Source organism: Myotis daubentonii, chromosome 14 (genome assembly GCF_963259705.1).
Source record: "Myotis daubentonii chromosome 14, mMyoDau2.1, whole genome shotgun sequence".
In the NCBI taxonomy this organism is placed as follows: Eukaryota; Metazoa; Chordata; class Mammalia; order Chiroptera; family Vespertilionidae; genus Myotis; species Myotis daubentonii.
Genome location: NC_081853.1, coordinates 29,552,419 through 29,579,833, shown reverse-complemented (window position 1 = coordinate 29,579,833; position 27,415 = coordinate 29,552,419). Strand labels below are relative to the sequence as shown.

General features: G+C 41.0%; 1 protein-coding gene across 4 annotated transcripts in view; it reads right to left on the bottom strand.

Annotated features, from left to right (window-relative positions):
- CEP70 (centrosomal protein 70) overlaps positions 1–27,415 on the bottom strand; it is a 55,030-nt gene that overhangs the window by 5,931 nt on the left and 21,684 nt on the right. For all 4 annotated transcript variants that reach the window (XM_059663822.1, XM_059663823.1, XM_059663825.1 and 1 more), the window contains 9 exons: positions 26,519–26,688; positions 24,623–24,679; positions 22,826–22,907; positions 22,646–22,734; positions 21,116–21,190; positions 12,319–12,421; positions 5,295–5,465; positions 745–891; positions 112–280 (listed from right to left, as the gene is read on the bottom strand). In XM_059663822.1, coding sequence (XP_059519805.1) covers positions 112–280; positions 745–891; positions 5,295–5,465; positions 12,319–12,421; positions 21,116–21,190; positions 22,646–22,734; positions 22,826–22,907; positions 24,623–24,679; positions 26,519–26,688 — 1,063 coding nt within the window. The remainder of the gene's footprint in view (positions 1–111; positions 281–744; positions 892–5,294; positions 5,466–12,318; positions 12,422–21,115; positions 21,191–22,645; positions 22,735–22,825; positions 22,908–24,622; positions 24,680–26,518; positions 26,689–27,415) is intronic.

The following is a 27,415-nucleotide window of genomic DNA, read 5'->3' as shown; positions in this document are numbered from 1 at the left end:
TTATCCTTCACTTATCGTGAATTTTTTTACTTTAAATTTTTTTACCTACTTTTTGTTGATTTGTTAGGAATAATTCTTAAATGGGGGCCCAAAATGACTAAGGGTCATCACCTAATTCTAAGAGTTCTTGGAGGTTTCTCACAGCACTGTTCAGTTCTCCAAGCCTAGTATAAACTTCATTCATTCGGGGATAGACTCCATTTAAAGAAGGCACATCAAATAATTTTTGGAAATGAGAAACAATAGCTTGCAAAGTTTTAAAGTTTGGTTTGTTCCTGTCCTGTCCAAAAGAGGGAGAAAAAGGAAGTTCACATGTTAAAAATAATCCCAAATCTTTAAAAAAATAATAAAAACTTTAAAAAGAGAAATAAAGTCCTAGTAGACTATCAATATCCATATTGTTACCAATTTTAAGTTAAGATTACATCCTATATAATCTATATAATAAAAGGCTAATAATGCAAATTGACCAAACTGTGCAATGACTGGTCACTATTACACACACTGACTGCCAGGGGGAAGACGCTCAACGCAGGAGCTGCCCATGGCCGGGCTCAAGGCTGGTGAGCGCAGTGGTGGTGGCAGGACTAAGGATGTCCAACTGCTCGCTTAGGCCTGCTCCCGGACTGCAAGAGGGCGCAGGCCAGGCTGAGGGGCCCTCCCCCCCCCCCACCCCAGTGCACAAAATTTGTGCACTGGGCCTCTAGTTAAAATATAAACATTTTCATAAATATTAAGTATTACCTTTTCCTTATTTTCAACTTCTTCCAACATAGTATCTACTATAAACAACAGATCTTCAACTCTGATACCTTCCTTTTCATCCTGCTTCTTTAAATTATGCCAAGGCACCAATTCTGCAGATAGTGTTTTCAAGGACTTATACAAATCCTTTATAACAAAAGAAATAACAAGATTTTATTGGTTTAAAAATAAGTTTCCATAAAAATACTAATAAAATATAATTATGTTTCAATGTCTTTTTAAAAATCAAGATTTAGTCCTAACCAGTTTGGCTCAGTGGATAGAGCGTTGGCCTGTAGACTCAAGGGTCCCAGGTTCGATTCTGGTCAAGGGCATGTACCTTGGTTACGGGCACATCCCCAGTAGAGAGTGTGCAGGAGGCGGCTGATCGATGTGTCTCTCTCATTGATGTTTCTGGCTCTCTATCCCTCTAATAAAATATATATATTTTTTTAAATCAGTATTTATGTTAGGATTTACTAAGTACATTAATTATTATCAGTATTGTTTTTAAATACCATTACCAGTTTAGGAAAGCCTATTAAAATAGTTTTTTCCAGGTAAACATAGGTCTTACATAAAACATTCTATATTAATTGTCTTTGAACTGGATGTTTTAAGCAATTATATATTATTTTATTATTAGCTTATGTAATTTAAGTAATTGGCTTGATTATTGATGGATAAAAAATAAGCTTGTTCTTTATATTTTGGCCTTGAATTTTTCATAACAGACTTAAGATGTAATTCACACAGCATAAAATTCACCCTCTTTAAGTGTACAATTATTTTAATATATTTACAGAGATATGAAGCCATTATTTAATTTCTGAGCATTATTATCAGCACAAAAATAAACCTGCACCTACTTGAAGTCATTCTCCATTCTGTCCTGACCCTAGGCCCTGGGTAACTACTAATCTGCTTTCTTTTTCTATGGATTTGCCTATTCTGGGCATTTCACATAAAATGGAATTATATAATAAATGGCCTTTTGTGACTGGCCTCTTTCATTTAGGATAATATTTTCCAGCTTCACCCATACTATAGCATATATCTCCAAGCAGGTTTTAATTTGAAAGGATGACTAAATTAATTATATTTAATCTTGATGATGGCCTACTTAGTTTTCCTGGTCTAGACACATTGCCCTAATCTATTTTAAACTGTATAGGGGCAAGGTTACTGAAAGTTTAGAACTTTAAGACTGGTCAACTGCTAAACAAATATTTACTGAACATCCATACGTGCACAGCACAGTACTTGGCCCTTTAGAACAATGCTGTCCAAAAGAAATGTGAGTCATAGTAATTTTAAATTGTCTAGTAGCCACACTTTAAAAAGAGAAACACTTGACATTAATGATTTATTTTATTTAACCCAATATATCTGAACTATTATCATTTAATATTTTTTTCCACACTAAGTCTTCTAAATGGTGTATTTTATACTTATAGCACATCTCAATTTCAATGATCAAGGCTGTGTGTGGCAGGTGGTTACCGTAGTAGTGCAATTCAGAATACAGAAAGAAGTACCAGGTATATAGGAAATTCCTTTTCCAACTCTTTTAGTCCACCACTTATTTAACATTTTCCAATTAATGCCCAGACTTCACATATTGATATCTTTAACCTTTCATTTGGTAAGAAGGTAATTACCTATTGTAGCAATTCAAGGCAATACATTCAGTGTCAAATGAATGTTTTAAACATTAGGTGACACCAGAATATTTTAAAAAGTCCAAAAGTTGCAGCGTAATGAAATCTTCATTAACCAACGTTCCATCAACAAGATGCAGTCATAAACAAATGGCCTATGGTACAAACCACACCAATTATAAAATTTTGCTTGAGAATAAAAGTCTTAGCAAGATTAAGCGGGGGAAGATGTCTGATGTACTTAGCAGTGCAGGATGGCTGTAAGCGGTCCACCAAGCAAGCCCTGAAAAACCTAGAAGAGGGTCTTCTAGATTCTCCACACTGCTCAGCTAAGGGGTGTAGAAGTACAGGTCATGACTGACTTTGGATGGCTGGCCTCTGGAGCACTAGGGGATGGGAAAGCTACAGCACACCACAGCATTGGGCTGGGAAAGCTACAGAGTCTGTAGCTCAACTTTTCGGGAAATGTGGGTGGTGGAAAGACGGAAGGAAGGAGACAGCTAGCTAGCTCCACGCTTTTTCTATCCTTCTCTTTTAAGCCAAATCTAACTTGAGAAATAAACTAAGTTGGGAAAATGGCTGTTCCAAACTGAGAGGCTGCTACAGTATAGAAAACCTTTCATATGAGGAGACCTCAAAGAACCTCATGTACTTCCTCAATTTGGATCCCGATTCTGCAGTATAAGGTAAATACCTGACACACGGCCCCAAATCTCTGAGTTACTTCAGTGGCAAGGTCACTAAATCCCTGTTGGGGGTCCTCAGGATATTCTAATTATTAAATTCTCCTTGTCTCCTTCTAGTGGGAAAAATATACAGTAGCAAGAACTCACCACCACTGTAAAGCTTTTCCTGGGAGCTCCTTCCTCCTCCAGAATTTGGAGTACAAATTATTTGCATCATTCACTTGGCACTTCATGGCCTATCTGTTTTCATTTCTTCCTATGGTAAATTTTATTTCATATATTTTAGCATGTTTTCTCTCTCCAATTAGTCTGAACCTGTGTTCACATTTTCTGATACCTCCCACAATGAACACAGTAAATAACCAGTAACTGTCCATTTCTTTGATTCTTCCTTGCCTCCTTTCTCTTCTAGTCTTGCCCTTGTCTTGGGAAGGCTGGGGCATTTTTTAGCCCATCTACCCTGAGAAGGAGTGAACTGAAGTCAGCACTATTCTCTACTCCGGAAGAATCCCCTGACAAGTAATAATTTGGAAAATGCCATGACTTACATAAGTAATCACTAATTATTTCACTCTCTCCTAAGATATAAACTGGAGGAACTCAAGCCTATAAAATAGGTATATTAATCCAACACTGTCACTCAATTAAAATTTTTCCTTTTTTATAGCTCTACTGAGGCCTAGTTAAAATGGGAAGAAAAAATTGGGATGAAATGTGAAGATTCTTTCATCAGTTACAGGTGTGTTTTCATTAAAAACTTTTAAAATTCAGTACTATCTTCTCTATTTTGTTGCCTTGGAATGTGTTATTCTGCTTTATTCTTTTGACAAATGTTGAGCATTTGTTATATATCAGGAGATTCCTTGGAACACATCAGAGGACAAAGACAAAACCCCTGGAGCTTATACATTCTTACTCGTATCTTCTGCACCCTTTATACTTCCTGTGATAAGGCTTCTACTGACAAATACTATTACTGAATCACACCTTCATGAACAGAGGAATGCTATGTATGTATTAGTTATTGAAAAATCTAAAATTTAAAGGGTACAGCCCTAACTGGTTTGGCTCAGTGGATAGAGCATTGGCCCGTGGACTGAAGGGTCCCAGGTTCAATTCCAGTCAAGGGCACATACTTTGGTTGCAGGCTCAATCCCCAGTGGGGGGTGTGCAGGAGGCGGCCAATCAATGATTCTCTCATTCATGTTTCTATCTCTCTTTCCCTCTCCCTTCCTCTCTGAAATTAATAAAAAAATATATTAAAATATATATCTATATAATTAAAAAAATAAAAATTTAAAGGGTACAGAAATTAAATACTATGACTTTAGCAATTCACCTTTCAGTGAGCTACTCAACAAAAACTGGAAAAACCTGAAGTTAATAAAAAATATACAACTCTTGCCCTGACCAGTTTGGCTCAGTGGATAGAGCATCGGCCTGCGGACTGAAGTGTCCTAGGTTCGATTCCGGTCAAGGGCATGTACCTTGGTTGCCGGCACATCCCCAGTAGGGGGTGTGCAGGAGGCAGCTAATCGATGTTTCTCTCTCATCGATGTTTCTAACTCTCTATCCCTCTCCCTTCCTCTCTGTAAAAAAAATCAATATATATTTTTTAAAAAAACACAAAAACAAACAAACAAAAATATACAACTCTCTAAAGTGAAGGAAATTTCATCTTCCATGGATAAAAAGAATAAGAAATAGCAGTACTGGTTAGGTATCTGACCAAAATCTGCTCCACAGAATAGACATGGAGATAAACTTTAAAAGAAAAAAATAATAATTTTAAATATGAAGAGAAAAGGAACATTCTCAATTAAAATGGAATGAAGGATAAGACATTACATTTAAAGAGGATTAAGGGCCAGGAAAATCTGTACCATGGGGATACCAAAAAGAGGGAGATGAAGGTAGAACAGGGAAGCACCTAGAAGTCAAAGTGGATCTACTATAGATTTCCAACAAGGCAATGAGCCTAAAAAATGTCTTGTTTGGTAGAACCTTATAGGAGGCAGCTTATAGTAATGACAACATCAAGCAGGCAGTACTTACAATGGATATGTAAGTAGCAAGATTAACATTTAATAAGATAAGCTGTTTCAGCTTTACAATCAAACAAAACAAATTACGCCTAGCCTATTAATAAAGTCCACAACGCCAACAGATTTTCTAAGCATGTAAAGACTATACAACCCCTTACCTTTAGGGAAGTCAGTTGATCTGCCCACATTTCTAGGATAGGAACAAGATGCTCAAATCCACAATCTTGATCAAAATTTTTATTAAAATGTTGGACTCCTCCTTTGCTCTGTTTATAAAGTATTACTGGAGCTCTTGGATTGTGAATAATTGAATTGATGCTACTCAGTACCTTTAAAAAAAAGGCTGTTTTTAGTTGAAATTTTTACCATAATCCTTTAAAAGTGACATAAGTAAAAGGAGTGCTTTATATGTCAATGTAACATCATTTTCAAATTTAATTTGAGGCGGTCATTAAGAAGGTCTTTAATAAGACTGACACTTGTAATATTCAAAAGTACAATAGTTTCATCAACATGATTAAACATAAGTTCTAATAAGAACCACAGATTTCACACAAAAACTAAAATGTATTTTTAACTGATGTAGACTTGAAAGTAGTTATGTAGTTATGACCTATTTTAATCCACATAGAGAAGAAACGTCATCCAGATATCCTTAGCTAGAGTTCCACATTTCCCTATTCCTATCTTCTCATATTTAAGCTAATTTGGATATTAAATGGGAGCAGTTCCTGATGTTTCACAGCTTCAGCTGAAGTTCCGAGTAAAGACAATGAATTACAAAGCCCAACACATTCTAAAGAGAAATCCTAAAAAGCATCATGTAGGTCTTGCTAAAAGGTGATCAAACTGATCCTGGATAGTGACCAGACTAAGAAAATGTTAGCGATTCATTGGACAGGATTTACCAAGATTAATGTATTTTAAAGGAGTGACAGAACTAGTGAGTGAAAAATGCTGTGCTATTTTTCTTTTCTCCCCATAAAAGCTACAGGTCTCTTGAGAATTTGGCTTCTGATGCTTATTTACAAGCAGTTTGGTTTATTGCTTATTTTAGTGCATTTCAGTATGTCACTTCTATTATATTTAAATTATTTTAATACAATTTTAATGGGAAAATATTTCCCTCCACTAAATTATCAATGAGAGCAAGGTCTTTAATAAGACTGACGCTTGTAATATTTTGGAAGTACAATAGTTTCATCAACATGATTAAACATAAGTTCTAATGAGAACCATAAACTTCACAAAAAACCTAAAATGTCTTTTTAAATGATGTAGACTTGAAAGTAGTTATGACATATTAGAATCCACATAGTCCTTCTCCTCCTGCCTCAGACCAAAAGTAAGGAGGGCAATAGCACTCCTAAAAGAGACCAGGGAATTGATGCTAGCTGAGCTTCAGAAGTTCATAGGAGAGGTTAAGAGGGGAGTAAGGGAGAAAGAGAGACTGACAGACAGAGGCAGACATAGCGACATTGCTCAGTTGCCTCCATATGTACCATGACAAAGATTTGAACCCACAACCTTGGTACGTGCCCTGACCAGAATTGAACCCATGACTCTTTGATACCTAGGATGATGCTCCAACCAACTGAGCCACACTAGCCAGGCTGCCAGATTCACTTTTTAAGAGAAGCTACAAATAAGAAGTTAATAAGCAAAATCCCTTAATTTAAGAAATATCAGTAATTTAAAAATTTTTAAAACCCTGGGTAGGGCCAATAAAATAAAAATGCAGGCCCAGTTAAGTCAGTAAATAATCAGGCTTAACTACACATCTAGTCAATAAATGCTCATCTACCTATTCTATAAAATCAGTAAGGTAAGATCTCTATATCACACCGCATAGAACATTAAATTTCAGGTGAACTAAATATCTAAATTTAAAAAAAGAACCATACAGCCCTAACCGGTTTGGCTCAGTGGATAGAGCATCGGCCTGTGGACTGAAGGGTCCCAGGTTCGATTCTGGTCAAGGGCATGTACCTTGTTTGCAGGCACATCCCCAGTGGGGGGCGTGCAGAAGGCAGCTTATTGACATTTCTCTCTCATCGATGTTTCTAACTTTCTATCCCTCTCCCTTCCTCTCTGTAAAAAATCAATAAAATATATTTAAAAAAAGAACCATACAAAGACCTTAAGAAAATTTACGCCCTGACCGGTTTGGCTCAGTGGATAGAGCGTCGGCCTGCGGATTCAAGGGTTCCGGGTTCGATTCTGGTCAAGGGCATGTGCCTTGGTTGCGGGCACATCCCCAGTGGGGAGTGTGCAGGAGGCAGCTGATCGATGTTTCGCTCTCATTTATGTTTCTAGCTCTCTATCCCTCTCCCTTCCTCTCTGTAAAAAATCAATAAAATATATTAAAAAAAATTTACTTATATAATAATAGTCCTATCTAATAAAAGAGAAACATGGTAATTAGAGTACGACCGCTACCCTTCCCATTGGCTAATCAGCGAGATATGCAATTAACTGCCAGCCAAGATGGCAGCCGGCAGCCAGGCAGCTTGAAACTAACATGAGGCTTGCTTGCTTCAGTGATGGAGGACTGCAACATTCCCCGCCTGCCTTGCCGGCCTCTGAGCTTGCAGTTTAAGAAACATTGTAACAAATATAGAAGCTAAACAAAACCCCAGAAACCTGCTTTCAGTAAGCCCGGGATCTCAGAGCTGGAGTTATACATTGTTTCAATTACAGAACCCAAACAAACCAGATACCTGCTTTCAGCAACAGGGGCCTCAGAGCTGGAGCCAGAGCTAAAGCTGGCCCAGAATAAAAAAAGAAAAAGAAAAAAAGGAGCAGTTGGGAGCTTCAGTCGGCCTGAAAACAGCCCTCAGCCCCTCACCCAGACTGGCCAGGCACCTCAGTGGGGACCCCCACCCTGAAGGGTGTGTGACCAGCTGCAAACAGCCATCATCCACTCATCCAGGCTGGCCAGGCACCCCAGTGGGGACCCCCACCCTGATCCAGGACACCCTTCAGGGCAAACCAGCCAGCCCCACCCATGCACCAGACCTCTATCCTATATAGTAAAAGGGTAATATGCCTCCCAGCACCGGGATCAGCGGAGCCGCGAGGCCTCCCAGCACCGGGATCAGCGGAGCCGAAAGGCATCCCGGCACCGGGATCAGTGTGAAAGGGGGCAGCGCGACAGGGGGCAGCGCCCAAACCCCCTGATCGCCCTGCAGCTCTGTGTGTGACAGGTGGCGGGGCCACAACCTCCCTATCGGCCCTGCTCTGTTTGTGACAGGGGAAGGTGCCCCAATCTCCTGATCAGCCCTGCTCTGTGCCTGATACAGGGGAGCCCCCCAAACCCCTGATCGCCCTGCGGCTCCGTGTGTGACAGGGTGCAGCGCCATAACCTCCCCATCGGCCCTGCCCTGAGTGTGAGAGTGGCGGCGCCCCAACCCCCTGATATGCCCTGCTCTGTGGGTGATAGAGGGTGGCGCCCCAACCCCTCCCCCCCCCACAGGCCCTGCTCTGTGTGTGATGGGGTAGAGCCATAACCTCCCCATCGGCCCTTCCCTGAGTGTGAGAGTGGCGGCACCCCAACCCCCTGATTGGCCCTGCTCTGTGGGTGATAGAGGGCGGCGCCCCAACCCCCTGATCCGCCCTGCTCTGTGTGTGACAGGGGGCGGTGCCCCAACTCCCCTATCAGCCCTACTCTGTGCGTGACAGGGGGGAGCTCCCCAACCCCCTGATGGGCCCTGCTCTGTGCATGACAGGGGGGAGCTCCCCAACCCTGATTGACCCTGCACTGTGCGTGACAGGGGGTGGCACCGCAACCTCCCCATTGACCCTGCCTTGAGTGTGACAGGGGCGGTGCCCCAACCCCCCAATCGGCCCTACCCTGAGCGTGACTGAGGGTGGCATCGCAACCTCCCAATCTGCCCTGCTCTGTGCATGACAGGGGGCGGCGCCCCAACCCCCCCATCAGCCCTGCTCTGAGCCCGACCAGGGGCGGCACCTAGGGATTGGGCCTGCCCTCTGCCACCCGGGAGCAGGCCTAAACCAGCAGGGCGTTATCTCCCGAGGGGTCCCAGACTGCGAGAGGGCACAGGCCAGGCTGAGGGACCCCCCTCCCCTCCATAGTGCACAAATTTTTGTGCACCGGGCCTCTAGTAATCTACACTAATAAAAGAGAAAAATGGAAATTGGCGTACGACGCCACCCTTTTCATTGGCTAATCAGGGCTATATGCAAATTAACTGCCAACTAAGATGGCAGTTAACTGCCAACAAAGGTGGCGGTTAATTTGCATATGTAGGCACAATGCAGGGAGGCGAAAGGGAAAGCAGGAAGAAGCCCCCTGCCACTGACAGTGATCGGAAACCCAGCGGGGAGCTAAGAGCCGCCTTTGCCCTGCCCCCCAGCCATGATCAGAGAATCAGGTGCCTTTGCCGCCCTGGCCAGTGATAGCAGGAAGTAGGGGTGGAGCCAGCAATGGGAGCTGGGCACGGTCGAAGCTGGCAGTCCCGGGAGCTAGGGGTCCCTTGCCTGGGCCTAAAGCGGAGCCCACGATCGCGGGGCCGCTGCAGCTGCGGGTCCCCGCTGCCCGGGCCGGATGCCTAAGCCAGAGGCGTTAGGCCTGGGCAGGGCCGGAGCCTGCAACCGGGGGGAGCTAGGGGTCCCCTGCCCAGGCCTAATGCTTCGGCCAGAGGCGTTAGGCCTGGGCAGGGGCAGAGCGGGAGATCGTGGCGCTGCTGCCGCTGCGGGTCCCCGCTGCCCGGGCCGGACGCCTCGGCCAGAGGCGTTAGGCCTGGGCAGGGGTGGAGCCTGCAACCGCGGGGAGCTGGGGGTCCCCTGCCCAGGCCTGACACCTCTGCCGGAGGCCTCAGGCCTGGTCAAGGGGCCGATCCAGTGATTGGTGATCGGAGGGTGATGAGGGTCAACTCCTCTGGCCGAGGCATCAGGCCTGGGCGGGGGGCTGGGGGTCCCCTGCCCAGGCCTGATGCCTGGGCCAGAGGCATCAGGCCTGGGTGGGGGGCGGAACCGGGGATTGGGGGTATATGATGGTCCCCTTGCCCAGGCCTAAAGTCTGGGTCAGATGCGTCAGGCTTGGGCGGGGGGTGGAGCAAGCGATCAGAGGGAGATGGGGGTCCCTTGCCCAGGCATGATTCCTGGGCCAGAGGCCTCAGGCCTGGGCGGGGTCAGAGCCAGTGATCGGGGGGAGATGGGGGTCCCCTGTCCAAGCCTGACACCTCTGGTGGAGGCGTGAGGCCTGGGCAAGGGGCCGATCAGGCAATCGGAGGGTGATGGGGGTCTACGCCTCTGGCTGAGGCATCAGGCCTGGGCAAGGGGCAGAGCCAGCAATCGGAGGGGTCTGGGGGTCCCCTGCCCAGGCCTGGCGCCTGGGCCAGAGGCATCAGGCCTGGGCTGGGGGCAGAACCAGTGATGGGGGGAAATGAGGGTCCCCTACCCAGGCCTGACGCCACTGTCAGAGGCGTCAGGCCTGGGCAAGGGGCCGATCCTGCGATTGGAGGGTGATGGGGGTCAACGCCTGAGGGCTCCCAGTATGTGAGAGGGGGCAGGCTGGGCTGAGGGACACCCCCCCCCACACACACACACACCCAGTGCACGAATTTCGTGCACCGGGCCCCTAGTAATCTAATAAAAGAGAAACATGCAAATTGACCATACCTCTGCCACACCCACCAGCCACACCCACCAATGCCCACCAGCCAATCAGGAGCAAATATGCAAATTAACCCAACTAAGATGGCGGTGGTCATGGAGCTGGAGCAAGCAGGAGGCTTGGAGGCAATGGAGGAAGCCAAGCTTCCCACTTGCCTTGCTGGCCCTGAGTTCCGCTCAAGTCTACAAAGTTTCAATTATAGAAGATAAATAAATCCCAGATACTGGCTTCCAGCCGCTGTGGTCACAGAGCTGAGTGAGCAGGAGGCTTGGGTTGCCCCCGGCAATGGAGCAAGCCAAGCTTCCCACCTGCCCTGGCCGGGCCTGGGTTCCACTCAAGGCTACAAAGTTTCAATTATAGAAGATAAATAAACCCCAGAATAAGAAAAAAAGAAAAAAGGAGAGGCTGGGAGCTTCCATCGCCTGGGGGCTTGGCCAGCCTGAAAACAGCCATCAGCCCCTCACCCAGACTAGCCAGGCACCCCAGTAGAGCCCCCCACCCTGAAGGGGCTGTGGCCAGCCTGAAAACAGCCCTCAGCCCCTCACCCAGGCTGGCCAAACTCCCATGTGGTGAGGGTCCCCACTGGGGGGCTTGACCAGCCTGCAAACAGCCATCAGCCCCTCACCCAGGCTGGCCAGGCACTCCAGTAGGAACCCCCACCCTGAAGGGGGTGTGACCAGCCTGCAAACACTCATCAGCCCCTCACCCAGGCTGGCCAGGCACCCCAGTGGGACCCCACCCTGATCCAGGACACCCTTCAGGGCAAACCAGCCAGCCCCCACCCGTGCACCAGGCCTCTATCCTATATAATAAAAGGGTAATATGCAAATTGACCCTAACAGCAGAAAGACTGGGAATGACTGGTCACTATGACACACACTGGCCACCAGGGGGCAGACGCTCAATGCAGGAGCTGCCCCCTGGTGGTCAGTGAGCTCCCACAGGGGGAGCTCTGCTCAGCCACAAGCCAGGCTGATGGCTGCCAGTACAGTGGTGGTGGTGGGAGCCTCTCCCGCCTCCTCAGCAGCACTAAGGCTGTCAGACTGCAGCTTAGGTCTGCTCCCCGCTGGCAAGTGGACATCCCCTAAGGGCTCCCGGGCTGCCAGAGGGATGTCTAAGCCAGCAGGTGGACATCCCCCAAGGGGTCCCAGACTGCAAGAGGGCATAGGCCGGGCTGAGGGACCACCCCCCAAGTGCACAAATATTTTTGCACCAGGCCTCTAGTAATAATAATAATACCAAAAACAATAAAAAGGGGAATGGCTTAAGGATGGAGAGCAAAGGATAAAATCTTTCTAAAATCTTACCAGCTTTTTATTACCCTGCTTTGAACTAGGCCAAAGTCTCTTTTAAGGGTAAAGACAAATTCTAAGTCAAGCTAACTATAATGTTTTTAGCCAAACAGGTATGTCATGGCAAGACATGACAGGATAAGCACAACAAATACCGGATACAAATATTCCTTACCAACTGATAATTTATGACATTGCAATTAAAACCAAGGTTGACTACAAACACTAGTCTCTTTGCTAGCTATTCCATACCTGAAAGCATCTCTGGTCGATTAGGGCCTGCTGCTGGTTATCTTTGCGGGGGTCATCTTTTTTCTCTGTGTCCTCAGTCTTTTGACTGAGACACTCTTGTAATCTAGAGGGGGGAAAAAATCAAGATAATACAAAATGCTTTCCTACATACTGGATTAAGATAACAAACTCAGTCAATGATCCTGCTACCCTCTCAACAGCTTTATAACATTTTATGTGTGTGTGTACATGTGCTCACACACATGCATACATGCAATTTTTAAAATTTAAACCATATTGTCACTGGAAATAAGAAGGTCCTCTCAATAGACCACAAATTAGAAGGAATTGCTGATAACAAAAGGGATCAGACTGAAGAAGAAAGTTCTAACCACTCCCCAACACTTGCAAAAAATATAGAATAGGAAAGAACTACAGTAAAGAATGGAAGCAGCTTCCGAGGGATCCAAGCTTGGAAGCTACAGAGAAAGGAAGCAAGAAGCAATGGGTAGGACAACTGGTTTGGGCACTGAATCAGCAAGAGCTAGAGCAGTGGTCACCAACCTTTTGGACCTCACGGACCACCGGTTCGCAACCACTGAGCTAGAGAGTATAGTTCTTCCTTCTTCATGCTCCACAGATAACATGATGCATGGGCCAGTCAAGAGGGCATAAAAACCCAAGAGAACATTCATTATTCCAGGTGGCTACTAGAACGCTGGGGGAATCTCTTTGCCCAGAAACCTAACTATGTATGAATGTATCTACCTAGAAGCCAACCATTGCCCTTCTCCAAAAATTTCTGAAGTCAAACTGTAGTAGACATTCCTGCTTCCATCCTACCTTTGAAAAAAACAGGTCTATTTATACCCACTTCAAATTAACTATCTTTAACTTTGAGTATGCCTATCAGTTTCCTATAGAACCTTGACTCATCAAACTGATTCCATGACTCATCTGTAAAATAGGATAGCAATATGCATCATGTCATTTGCCTGCTAAAAAACAATCAGTTGCTTACCACTGCTTTGTGAATTAAATCTAATCTCCTTGGGTTAGCATTTGAATCTCTTCATGCGGTTAGTCCTAATCCAATATTCCTACAGACTTCTTTCTTACCTCATCTCTTACTACTATCCTACAATTATCTACTCCAGTCACATGTATTGCCCTTGATCTTCACTCAATTGCTCTTCTCTGCTCTCTGGTGAGTATATGACAAAATAAAAATAAATTTAATTAATGGATTAGCTCTAGGTAAAAAGTCAGTCTCTTTCCTCTAGTAGGCACAAAGACCTCATAATCCATTTTCCAGTTGATTTCCCACCTATTTTCCATATTCACATACTTCACAGCTTTGCCTATAGGCAGTCAAGAGCATACTATCTAGAATACAAGAGACAGAAAAGCCAATATGCTCTCTAGTGGGAATACAAGTAAACCAATATATCTGAATTTAAATGTTAGTTAACTTTACAGTCTTGCTCCTTGAATTTAAATGTTAGTTAACTTTACAGTCTTGCTCCTTAAACCTCTGGAATGTTCAAACTGAGCAAAACAACCTTTGGAGTAGGCCTAAAAAATCACTGTATTTCAAACAACTAAAGCTAACAGGAAAGCTAATTTTCAGACACTCTGGACTGAAAATTAAAGACATTCTTTAGAATAAGCACCACCATATGTAGCTAAACAATAACCTAGCTTACGTGCCCCTATAGAAATTCCTTCCTTTACTTACTAACATCAATAGAAACTCCTACCTTGTATTCATGTACTTATTCCCCTTCCCTTTCTCATAAACCATTTGCCATTACCCCAACTGGAACACTTTGGGTTTCCGCCTGAATCAGTGCTTCCTGATTAACTATTCTTTTGGATTTCAAACAAATGCTTGTCGCTCACTGTGGCTTTTTTTTTAGATTAACACTTCTATTCACATAATTGTTTCCTTCCTTTTCTCATAAAAACCCGTTTTCACCCTGTAATTGGGACACTGAGTTTCTGTCTCAATCTGTATTAAATTCTTTTTTATCCCACCAAAAATGCTGTTGTGTCTCATTTTGGCCTTTTTTTTTTTTAAGTTCTTAGTTTACTAATCCTCTCATGAAAAATCTGCACAATTACCACAGAGAGTCACTGAAGAATCCTGACTCGTTTTTGCCAGCACCATTGGCCTTTGTAGTTGCCGACTTTCTTCATTTTGTTCTTGCATTCCTTTCACTATTTTCTTGAAGTCGTCTCTTTTCATAGAGACCTTGTTTGACAAGTCTATGTTTGAGTTCATTTTTCTTTACATAACCCAAGGACTCATAAATCATCCCGAAGCCAGTTTTGCCATCCCCAAAGTGAGCTCTGAATCCAAATACAAAGATAACATCTGGTGTGGTCTTATGCCGGGGTCCAGCCCCAGCGGGTCCAGGGGTCCCCAAAGGTGTGGACGGAGTCGGCAAAGAAGAAGGAATGACACGGAGACAGTGTTCAGTTGATCAGCAGCCTAGCCAGGATCTCCAGCCAGGATCTCCAGCCAAGTTCTGGTCTGGATTTCCAGAGAGGTTCTGCTTCGGATCTCCAGCGAGGTTCTCTAGCCATGTTCCCTCACTAGGTTCTTCAGCCAGGTTCTGTCCAGCTTCTCCAGCCAGGTTCAGTCACCAGGTTCTAGTCAGGTTCTCTTGCCAATTTCTGTAGTCAGGTTCAGTCCAGGATCTTTTGCCATGTTCTCTCCAGCGAAGTTCTTCTGTCTGTAGGTTCTGTCTGTAGGTTCTCTCTTCTTAGTTCTGTGTTCTAAGTTCTGAGTCTTGCTGTCTTGTTACATCTATATTTATACCAGTTGATTCAATCCTATCAATCTCTATTACAAAGGTTAGGGCGTTTCTTAACTCCATTCCAGGGAGTAAAGATTATGTAGCTTAAGTATGATTGTTCATAGTTAAAGTGATCAATTACCCGCCTGGCACTTAGTTAAGAGGTTTTATTCCCTCCCCAACTTCAGGGGAAAATCCCTACCTGGGGAAACAACCTTTCTCAGAGACCTTGGTTAAAACACATAGTGCCAAGAAGGTGAGCAAACATCCTAAGAACAGTATGCCATACATGCCAGGTCCCTTGAAACAGCAAGGATGGACTGGCTCCCAGCAGTCTTATCCATTTTGGCTAGCTTTTCCCCAATTTCTGTCTGAGGTACTATTGCCTTGCAGGGTGAAGGACATCAATGACCATTTGTTTCAGCACAAGCAGTCAACTGGTTGTGAACTTTCTGGTCCAGCTAGTTACTGTGTCATTCATGATGGTGGCTGACCTTCAAGCAGTCGAGGAAAAGCTTTTTTTTCCAATTAAGTTAATGTTTGAGAAACCTATATTGTACTCAGAAATATGCTAGGGTTGTTTTGTAGTTTCCAAAGCAGTGAGCAGGGCCTGAAGGCCATAAACATCCCTAAGAGTGACTAAGGGATATTTTGTGTACTTAGCAGACACTCATTCCACGTAGACAACTGCTTCTTTGTGGAGTCTGGGAAAACCAGAAAACTGCACTTCCAACTTAAAATATGCTGTGTTATCTCGATAAAATAACTTTCTGTGTGCAGGCACTTCAGAGCTTTCAACTGTATCTGTTGAAGCCTTTCCATGATCTCATGTGATTCCATTCCGAAGATGAGGAACGAGTTGAAAAGTAGAAAGCCAATTTTATTTTTTAAATCACGCTAATTTAGCCACAATGATACAAAACACATCTGCATCAATGTGAGCCTCTCAAAGTTGTATGCTCCCTAAGTCCTTTTCCCTACACTCCTACGATTTTGTGAATGATTAGGATGAAAAGAAGGATGGTTCTCTTCAGTCTAGCAGTTACAACTCTAAAGGCAACTGTTTCTCTAGGAGGGGAGGGAGTCCAGCTCCAGCCCCCAATCCTATGTGTTATCTTTCAGGCCCAAACTGTAGGCAATTACACAGGCTGCCTGGAAAGCCTCATGGAGTAAAGCTGCCCTTCCCCCACCAGACTGGGTGTACAGCCTTTGTGCATCACAATCTTTGAAGGGAGTTGCTGTCAAGAATTCAGTCCCCCTAACCTTTCCCCTCCCGGCTGGCCATGCTCATATGCATTTCTGCATTCCTAGCCCAAGTGTCTCCTTTCTGAGCCCTTATTATTGGGGGACTCTGAGAGAGGGAGCTTTCACTTCTCCTTAACTGAAACACTTTTCTCCAGTCTGACTCTAGTTTTCTACTCCTGGGCCGCCTCCTACGCCCATGAAACAATAGGGGTCTTTTGTGCCAGGCTCCTAAGGCACTGAGATGCTTCCTCCCATCTGTTCTACATGTCATTGATGACCCTTGCCTGGTGCCATTCTCTGGGAAAATGGAGCACCGAGGGCCCAGCCTTTTTCTTTTTGACCCCTTGCTAACACTATTGCAGTAAGTGAATAATACCTACATTGTTACTTTCACTTTGGCTTGTTGGTGTAACTGACCACCTCAGTGGCTGTCATCTCAACACTAGGTGATGAGACTCTTATTTTGTTTCCTCCTCGCAAAATACAAATACCACTGAAAAATGAAATGGAACTGTGCTTTGGTTATCTTGCAATGGCAAACCTATTTGATCACTTCCTATCAACAGAATTTTATAATTAACTTGTTCATAATATTAACTCAAGCAAGAGGAGTCCATGTTTCCCCATGTTAAATTAATCACCTTCTCTGATATTGAAGGTTGGTTAGTTAAAAGGTAACTACAATTCTAAAGGGAAAAAAAACTGAATCTTCTTTGATTCTAAAAGGGAAAGAGACTTTCCCCTCCTTCTCTTGTAGTAATTCCTTTGGAAAACTTGTAGCTATAAATCCTGTCTCTGTCTCTTTAAGAATAACGTAAATCACCAACAAAAAGCCATCTCAGAGAAATCAACAAAAAAAACACACACACACACACAAAAGAAGAGTGGCAACTGTGATAACAATAAGGATGCTGTGGCTCAGTTAGTTGGGCATCCTGTGCACCAGGAGGTTGCCAGTTCAATTCCCAGTCAAGGGCACAAGCCCGGGTTGAGAGCTCAATCCTTGGTAGGGGGCGTGCAGGAGGTGACGATCAATGTTGCGCTCTTGCACCAATGTTTTTCTCTCTCCTCCCTTCCTCTCTCTATATTTAAAAAAATGTAAATGTGTAAGATTTACATAAGCCTCTTGCCAACTTTACATCTCTGTAATGCCTGCCGTCAAAGCTTTGGAACCATCTCTCTGAATGTGGACATCAGGGAGGACTGTCCCTTGTCTCCGTCCTGTTGGAGGTTATCGAAGGCTCCTGGCTCTGAATTGTAACTTCTTGCTTGGCTAAGGTTATGAAAAGTTTTCTTTTCCCTTTGGATAAAGACAATTCACATGTATGTAATGGATAGCATCTGCTTGGCTGTACAAAAGGGCGAGATCTCTTTCTGTCTTTGCCATCTCTTTAGCAGACTGCCTATAGCACACATCAGTCTGGTTGAATGTTTATTCAATAATGAAACAATTTCTTTTTTTCTATTTATGTAGAAAGGATTCACTGGATTGACAGATTATATTTTTAATTATTTCTCCAACATCAGTTGTTTGAAAAATATTTTACCCCTGCCACTTAAAATAAAAATTTGAAATGTTTTACCTTAAAAAATTTTTTTCATTGGGTGTTTTGTTTGGTTCTAATTATTAGTATGGTGGTTAGGAGTGTGTGCAGAGATCTGATTTCTTCTACGTACCACCCATGTGATGCAAGTTATCTAACATTCCAAATTCTGTTTCCACATGTAGGTACTCAAAAAAAAAAAAATAGATTTTTAAGCCCTAGCCACTGTGGCTCAGTTGGTTGCAGCACTGTCCCATATGCCAAAAACAGTTTTAACTTCCAAATTTAAATTAATAAAAAATATAATTTCTTCAAATTTAGCAGAAAAATATGGCAGGGATTGGTTCTGAATCATAATTTAAAAGCTAATTGTGAAAAGTCAATCTAAAGACCAGAGCCTAGTCCTAACCGGTTTGGCTCAGTGGATAGAGTGTTAGCCTGCGGACTCAAGGGTCCCAGGTTAGATTCCGATCAGGGGCGCGTGCCTTGGTTGCGGGCACATCCCCAGTAGGGAGTGTGCAGGAGGCAGCTGATCGATGTTTCTCTCTCATTGATGTTTCTAACTCTCTATCCCCCTCCCTTCCTCTCTGTAAAAAACCAATAAAATATATTTTTTAAAGACCAGAGCCTAAATGAACAACACAAAACATATTTAGTTCATTCCTATTTGTGGTAGCTATATTCTATAAAGTCATAGATATGCTTATTAAACAATATACACTAAATTAGCAAAGATTAAATCACTGCTCCGAGGGGAAACACAGGTCAGGTTCCTGCATGCATCTGGTCACACTTTCTCAACTGTGTGTGAATGTTTAAAGACAGGGCTAACAGCACTATAACTCATGCCTAAATGAAGTTTACCTAGCGCATGTATTTTTTCTGTAAGGCACACCACAGCCTTCTTGTGTATACAGAAGAGTATGAGCTAAGGGTAGTAAACTGGGGGAAACTCAGATTCTTCTTGGTGTCCCTCTATCTTCAGAGATAAGTTGCTCCTTTCCTCCTGGTACAGGGAGGGTACCTGTCACATGAGGGCTTGGGAGCCATCTCAGAGAAATCACCAATAAAAAGCCCAAAAATGAAAAAAAAAAAAAAAAAGAGTGGCATTGTGATAACAAGAAGGATGCTTGTTTACAGTATATAAGGGCTGAAACAAGAGGGCAGAACATCATCTTGTTCAACAGCTAGAAACATTTGTGTTGGGCATGTCCATGAGTGATTATGAAAGTGCGGCAAATACTGATTTGGGGATTAAAAATAAAATTTAGCAGGTAGGCAAGTTCACAAACATGCTATCTGCAAATAATAAGGATTGACTCTTATCTCTGTATATATAAATACATGCATGTGTGTGGGTATGTGTCTTCACTATTATACTTGCCTTGAAGTCAGTAAGATTCTTTTGTAGGAGATCAAGATATGGCACTACAAAATATGCCACATTGACATAAGAAATGTTTTAAGCTGAAGGAATTTTAAAATGGCAGGTGCAGGGCATGCAGGAGGCAGCCCATCAATGATTCTCTCGCATCACTGACCTCTCTCTCTCTCTCATCCTCTCTGAAAATGGCAGGTGCAGGAAGGTCTTTCTGACCTCCCTCTTCTTTCCTGAAGCAGATCATAAAGCCCTCCTGTGACAGGTACCTCCCTGTACCAGGAGGAAAGGAGCAACTTTATCTCTGAAGACAGAGGGACACCAAGAAGAATCTGAGTTTCCCCCAGTTTACTACCCTTAGCTCATACTCTTTTGTCCTATCACATTTTACCACAACTTTCCACTTCATCAAACCTGGTATAAAAACACTCAGGTTTAACTGCATATTCAAATCTTCATTTCCTTGAGGATGCTCCTATGTCATATAAAACTTATATTCAATAAATTTGTATGCTTTTCTCATGTTAATCTGTCCTTGTCAGTTTAGTTTTCAGGCCCAGACAGAGACTCTAAGAGGGCTAATGAAAAGCTTTTCCTCTCTTACACTCTCTCCTCTGACTTATTACCCCCCTATAGCCTCCTTTTACTAGTTGTTTCTCAACCCAGTGTCCCATCTTGGCTAATTACCAATTACCTAGTTATTCAGGCCTAAAACTTAGAAGTCTTGATTCCCCTCTGCCCCCCAGCTGCCTATATTCAATCTATCACAATCTATCCATTCTAATACTCCAAACACTTTAACACCTCCACCACTGCCACCTTTGATCGTGTCCAAAACTCACACAATAGCAACTCTTACACTATTTTACATTTAGTACTTTTACATAAAAACTGTCATTTTCACTGGCCTTCTCCCGTTGTGTAATCTCCATGAGAGCAGGAACCTTTTCTATTTGGTTTACCACTGTAATTCCAGTACCCAGATGCCAAGCAGATAGTAGGAGGTTATCATAGGTACCCAAAATGTCAAGCAATAGTAGGAAGGAAAAAAAATATTAATGGAATGAATGAATGAATGCAGCTTTCCCAAACCTTCACTTCTCTCTTTATTTAGTTTTCCTTCTGTACTATTTTATTTAATTCAATATATAATTCTTGGATATCCAGAATACTCGCCTTTCACTGTGGCATGTGTTGCCACAGGAAGAAGGAAATACAGCTGTCACTAAAAACTGAATCAACTTATATACAGTTGATATAATACTTCTAATACATATATTAATTCATAGTTTTCAAAATATTTCATCCCAATGATCCCTTAAGTCCCTTTCCCTTGAGTCAAAGAGTACACATAGATAACCTTCAGAAAATATTACCACTAGTAGAGGAAAAATTTTTGAAACTCCTCTGAGTACGTGCTTTTCAAAGTCAAGAAAGATACAAATGGTGAATATAAATGGATCACTGCATTCATTCTGGTACTTTTAAAGTATGATGAGGTTATATATTCTTCAGGTCATGGCTACCCCCATGATTTGGGGCTTGCCATTTCTAATTTCAATGATTCTCTTATAATCCTTCCATGATTTCCAAAGACAATTTTCTAGTTAAAATCTTGTCCATATTAAATTAGGCAAATTCTGTTTTCTTGTTCTTATTTAAGATGAATATATAGCCAAATCCAAAACAGTAGAAATTGTTTTTAAGCTGTGGAACCAGAAATACCCCTTTTTAATGTCATTTCCCTCCATCAGCCTGGTATTTTTAAGCCAAGCTCACTATGAGGAAAAATGAGAGGTAATAAAATACAAAAGCCTAATAAATTTGTAACTTTCATAAAATATAATTACCTGATGCTTTTCTTTAGGGCTTTCTCCAGTTTCTTCACCTGTTGTTTATAAAGTATTAATTCATGCTGTGTGGGCCTGTAGAAAATAAATCATATTAAATATATTCAATTTATTAAAAAACATGTAAGAATATTTAATAATAAACAATAGTGTATACTTTGTTACTTGTCACAAATATGCTTATTAAAATTCTTAAAATATCATATGACTGCTAGTGAGGGTTCACTGGCCATTGGATTTCTTCTCTATTATTTTCTATTCAAAACTTTTTACCCATTTTTATCATTGTAAACCTATTATCTGTTTATATATGAAATATTTCAAATGTACAGACAAGAATAAATAGTAAAACAAATAGTATTTTACAAATAGTTTTACCATATTATAATTAAATATTAACAGATTTGGTTCAAATCTCTTAACTCAGTGGTTCTCAACCTTCCTAATGCCGCGACCCTTTAATACAGTTCCTCATGTTGTGGTGACCCCCAACCTTAAAATTATTTTCGTTGCTACTTCATAACTGTAATTTTGCTACTGTTATGAATCGTAATGTAAATATCTGATATGCAGGATGTATTTCATTGTTACAAACTGAACATAATTAAAGTGATTAATCACAAAAGCAATATGTAATTATATATGTGTTTTCCGATGGTCTTAGGCGATCCCTGGGAAAGGGTGGTTCGACCCCCAAAGGGGTCGCGACCCACAGGTTGAGAACCGCTATCTTAACTAAAACATTATACATATACTTAACACTGCGTGTGTGTCCCTTATTAATGTCATTCCTCTCTTTTGCATAACACAAGTAACCACTATTCAGAATTCACTGTTCATGATTCCCATACATGTTTTAAAATTTTTATTATTTATATTATCATAATTTTCCATATTATTATGTGGCAGGTTGTTAAAATTTATATAAGAGGTTTATACTACAGGTGTCAGTGCCCTCTCCATTAAAGTATAAGCTTTATGAGAACAAGGTATTTGTTTTGGTCATTATATTATACTAGAGCTTAGGAAAGTGTCTAACTTATAATAGATGTTCAACAAATATTTGTTGAATTAAATGTCTCATTCCTTACTAATCACTGTACACATGTAGAGTCTCATTCTTTTGTGGTAGTATGCTGTATATAAATATACCTTTCTATAGTATGCCATTTAAACTTTTCATCTTATTCTTCTCCCATAACATAAGGATAAGATGAAATAATATGTCCTAAAGGAATTTGGGGATGGGAAACCTACTAGTATAAGAATCTACTACTGAATCAATTCTGAGCTCCTACCCAGTTTTATCTTTTCAATGTAGACTCCTATTTTCTCACTTCCCTTGCCTACCTATGTGTTCTTATTCCTTCCATCATATGACAGACAACTGACTAAAATGAATATGAGAGTATGAATTTCCTCAAGATTAGTTTTAGAGTAAAAGGGCTAGAATGACTCATTTAACATTCTAAATTCCAATATGTGTTTACTTTTCAAAGATTACATAAAAATTACTTAAATTTCTCTCACCTGGTTTCCAAATCTTTTTGGAGATTCAGCTTTTCACTTAAAAGTGCATCAATCTTAAATTTTGATTCCTTCAGTTGATTCTGTAATGACTGCAACACATTTCATAAAAAAAAAGTTAACTTTCCTACATGACTACTTCACTTTATAAAAAAGTATGTACGAGTCAGGTAGTCTCTGTACCAGTAGAAGGCCTTTATAAGTTGGTGAGGCATCAAGGCTGCTGCAGTCTTCTTCCGACTGACTTTCATCTTCTTTATATTGCCTATGAAAAAATAGATGCAGTACACTTATGAAAAAATCTATCTTCAAAGGAACAATTCAGCTAACAAAAATTAAATCAATCTAGTAACATTTTGATAACCCAAATATGAGTTGAAATTTAAGCCAAATTTCCTACTTGTCCTTATAGAGAATGGTATTAGGTATTAGGTACTACTACCTAATAGTAATATATCTGCTATCATCTTAATTAAAATATAAGATCAATGGAAACCAGAACTTTGTCTTGTTTGCCATGGTATCTCATTTTCTAGAAGAGTATGGAGCCTAAGAGTGAATGAAAAAGCACTTGTTGCCGAAACCGGTTTGGCTCAGTGGATAGAGCGTTGGCCTGCGGACTGAAAGGTCCCAGGTTCGATTCCGGTCAAGGGCATGTACCTGGGTTGCGGGCATATCTCCAGTAGGAGATGTGCAGGAGGCAGCTGATCGATGTTTCTCTCTCATCGATGTTTCTAACTCTCTATCTCTTTCCCTTCCTCTCTGTAAAAAAAATCAATAAAATATATTTTAAAAAAAAAGAAAAAGAAAAAGCACTTGTTGAATGAGTAAACAAACAAAGCATACTGTTTTTTTCCTTCTAGTACTTTTATGTCACCAAAATAACTATATGAAAAAATGTAAAGTATAAGTGGACATTTTATTTCCCTTAACAGACTGCAAAATCCTAGAATGTAAGGATTCTACCTAAAACTCTGTCCTATCTCTGTAGAAGCTAACACCATGCCTACCATCTAAAACACAAGTTTCATTTGAAAACCAGAAGGTCCCTGAAGTTACTTATAATACTGCTTTCTGAATAGAATGAAGCAAGGAGTTACTCTACCATGAGCTGTTCTTTTCTTGTCTTTCCTTCCTTTCACTTTTTTCCACTTCTTCCCTCCATCTGCTCTCTTTTTTAAAGTCTCAAGGGGCTAGAAGGAATCAGCAACCAGCACAGCTCTGTCACTGGTCCTGCTGAGTTTCTGGAAAGTTATTTTTCTTAAGAATACTAGAATGTATGCTTGATGAAAGTGGAGATTTATCTGCTTAGTTTATCATGGTATCCTTAGTCCCTAAACCAAACCATGGCACAAAGAAGGTGCTCAAATAAGTATCTGTTAAAAGAACTGTCCCATCTATAAATGATGAAATAGAATAGCTACTATTTTAATGACCGTATATGAAAGCACTTTAGGTCATTTGGCCTTAGATTATTCAGCTATTTTAGGTTAATTGAAGACCATTATTTTTATCTTTACCTTTAATTTCTTTAATCAGAGGTAAACTATGTTTTAGTCTATATGCTTGCTTGATTTTTCTCTATGACATTTTATCTTTAGCTCATATAAATCTGCACACTAATTAGACTGTACTTTGGTAGATAACTAATCTAATTATATCACTTTGTGAATATACTCAGTATCTGATGGCTTGATGACATCAAATAGAATAAATTATAATACTTTAAAATATACAGTAAATCCTATTTCTTCTGTAACCAATATTTTGGTGAAATAAATATATATATTTAATATAAATGCAACAATAGATTTTAACATAAGTAGTAAAATACAGTCTTCAAGAGCTTTATTAAAAAATTCATAGTTAGATATTAGGTAGATTTCCAAAGCATATTTTAGGTTTCAAAAGGCTGACTACTTTTGGTGTGATTCACAACTGGATAGTATTTTAAAAACTGCCATACAGGATTAGCTATACCTTTGTCTATGAAGTTTTCTAATTTTGGATTCATAGTAGTCAATTAGGCAAAGCAACCTAGAAAACAGGAAATAAATTATTTCAAAATGTGATACTGTAGCATTTACTATTCTTTCTACATAATTTCAAATTATAGTGATAAGTGTACAGATAATCTAGCAAGTTTATAAAAAATTTAAGTGGTTTTGCCAGAAGTATTATACTAAATCATATATTACTTTCAAAGTATAGTTTTAAAAATAACCACAATCATTATATTTCAGCATATTAAATGTATATTCTCATAGGCCCAACAGTTCTACCTGTAGCAATCACTCTCACAGAAATATATGCCCCAAGGTTGTAGTCAAGATGAACAAAGTTGCTCATTGCACCATTATTTAGAAAGGTGAAAACACAGAAACAATTTACTCTTCAACAAGGAAAAAGTTAAATAAATAATGGCACATCCATACTATAGAAAATGATGAAGCGTTAGAAAAACAATGTATATTTGTATGTCCTAATAAGGAGTAAGGGAAAAATTAATGTTGCATAGCCAAATGTATACCACTACTATTTTTTAAAGAAATAATTGTATGTGATTTTGTATGTGTATTGAAAAAGAACTCTATAGGTTCTTAACTGGGGGATAATACTAGGGAACAGAGTTGGGGCTGCAGACTGGTTGGGGAGAAGGCAAGATATTAAAATTTCATCCATGATCATGACAGCCCTACACAATAATAAAATGTCCCACCCAAAATACCAAGAGCCCTCCTGTTGTGAAACACTAGGAAGGGCACAAACCAAACGATTAACGTGGTTATCTCTAAGGTGTGGTAATTAGGAGGGACAGGCAGGTCTATAACATTTTACTTTAAACACTTCTGTATTATTTGAATTTTTATAAGCATGTACTGCTTTTTTAATTTAAAAAATCCTCAAAGAAAAATAAAATAACACTATACTTTCACATGTTATTCTTTTTAAAATAAGAATTCATACTATTTCTCTCCTATCTTGGGAAATTTACAATCTCTTGCCTTTAAATCTAATTCAGCTAATTGTGCTTTTAATACTATAACTTTATGGATTAGTCTTTCTTTTCAACCTTTCCCCATACCCACACATACTAGCTTACATATCATCCTTTCTATCCTTCACAAGCCCTCTCATCCCCACACTTCCCTCTTAAGCTACCATTCCATTTTTATCTTTTCCTCCTTAGCAAACTTCATTCATTCTGGGTGACTGCTACCGGCTATCTTCAATAAACTTGTAGTGAGGAGTTATTTGTGTCAAATGGGAGTTCTGAGCAAATAAGACAGGAAGAAGGTAAACATATACACGGATGAGGCAGCATGTAACACTTCGTACCACCTTCTCCTTGAAACATTCTGTTCCTTGGTTATCCTGACGCCCAAACATAACTTCTCTTCTGCCTCTCTTTTGTCTATCTGAAATTTGTAAGTTCTCTGGAGTTCAGTCCTTCTAACTGCAGCCCTGCTATTTCTACATAGCTGGCACAAGGTGCTTAGGCACATGTCCAAAAATGAATTTGTCATCTTTCCTCTCCATTCCCCAAATCTAACTTGAAATCTAATAATCTTTGACTCCTCTCCTCCTCTCAACAACGACAGCCAGTCAGTCTGGACAATTTCTGTCCATCTCTGCAATCTCTCTTTTAGCCCTAACACAGGCGTTCATTATCTCCCACGTAGACTATTACAGTTCATCATTAACTTGTCTTTCTGTCTCTGGGCTTAATTTCTTTGCTCAGAAATCCTGGGGATTTTTATCCTGCTATATAGAAAGCAGAACCCAATTTATAAGAGATATATGTAACCACTCCCAAGATAAAATTAGTTTTAAAAAATGATGAATCTATCCACATATCAATAAAGTAAACATTACTGTCTATCCAAGATGGTATGAGGAACTCTTTTGCAGAGATAAGAAAATACTCTGTTTTGAGTGGCAATGCGCTCTTCCTCCTCCTTTGATAATCTACAGATATCCTTTTGCAAAAAAGCAATAGCCTCTTGTTGTTCCATTTGTTTTCTCTTATAATGCTGACATTTTGCCTAGAAGAAATTTTAAAAAAACATAATTACAACATGTACATCTAGGACATGCAGTTCTAACAGTATTGTACACAAAGCCATCTTCACAGTTTCTATCAAACTGCTTCATTCAAGAACTTCAGTACTGAGGCTGTTTTTAAATAGGTACTAGCTCCAGAAACAGTCATAAATGTTAACATTTAACAAGTTAAATAGGTATAAAATAGAGGAATTGTAGCTTATAACTGCTTGCATTCAAGGTTTCATAACAGTAAAGGAAACCGAGAATCTCCCTAACACTAAAGAAAAAGGAAAGCCATTGGAAAGTATCGAGCTACTATCTTGAGAGCACATTAAAAAGGCAAGGCTCAGTGGTTGAGAGTATCGACCTATGAACAGGAGGTCAGAAGTTTGATTCCTGGTCAGGGCATATGCCCAGGTTGCTGGCTCCATCCCCTGTGTGGGGCGTGCAGAAGGCAGCCAATCAATGATTCTCTTTCATCATTGATGTTTCTCTCTCTCTCTCTCTCTCTCTCTCTCTCTCTCTCTCTCTCTCTCTCTCTCTCCCCCTCTCCCTTCCTCTCTGAAATCAATAAAAAATATGTTAAAAAAAACAAAAACAAAAAAAACCAAGGGGACCGCTAGCTGCTTTGGCTCAGTAGGTAGAGTGACGGCCTTCCTGAAGGGTCTCAGGTTCGATTCCAGTCAAGGGCGCGTCCCTTGGTTACAGGCTCAATCCCTGGCTCTG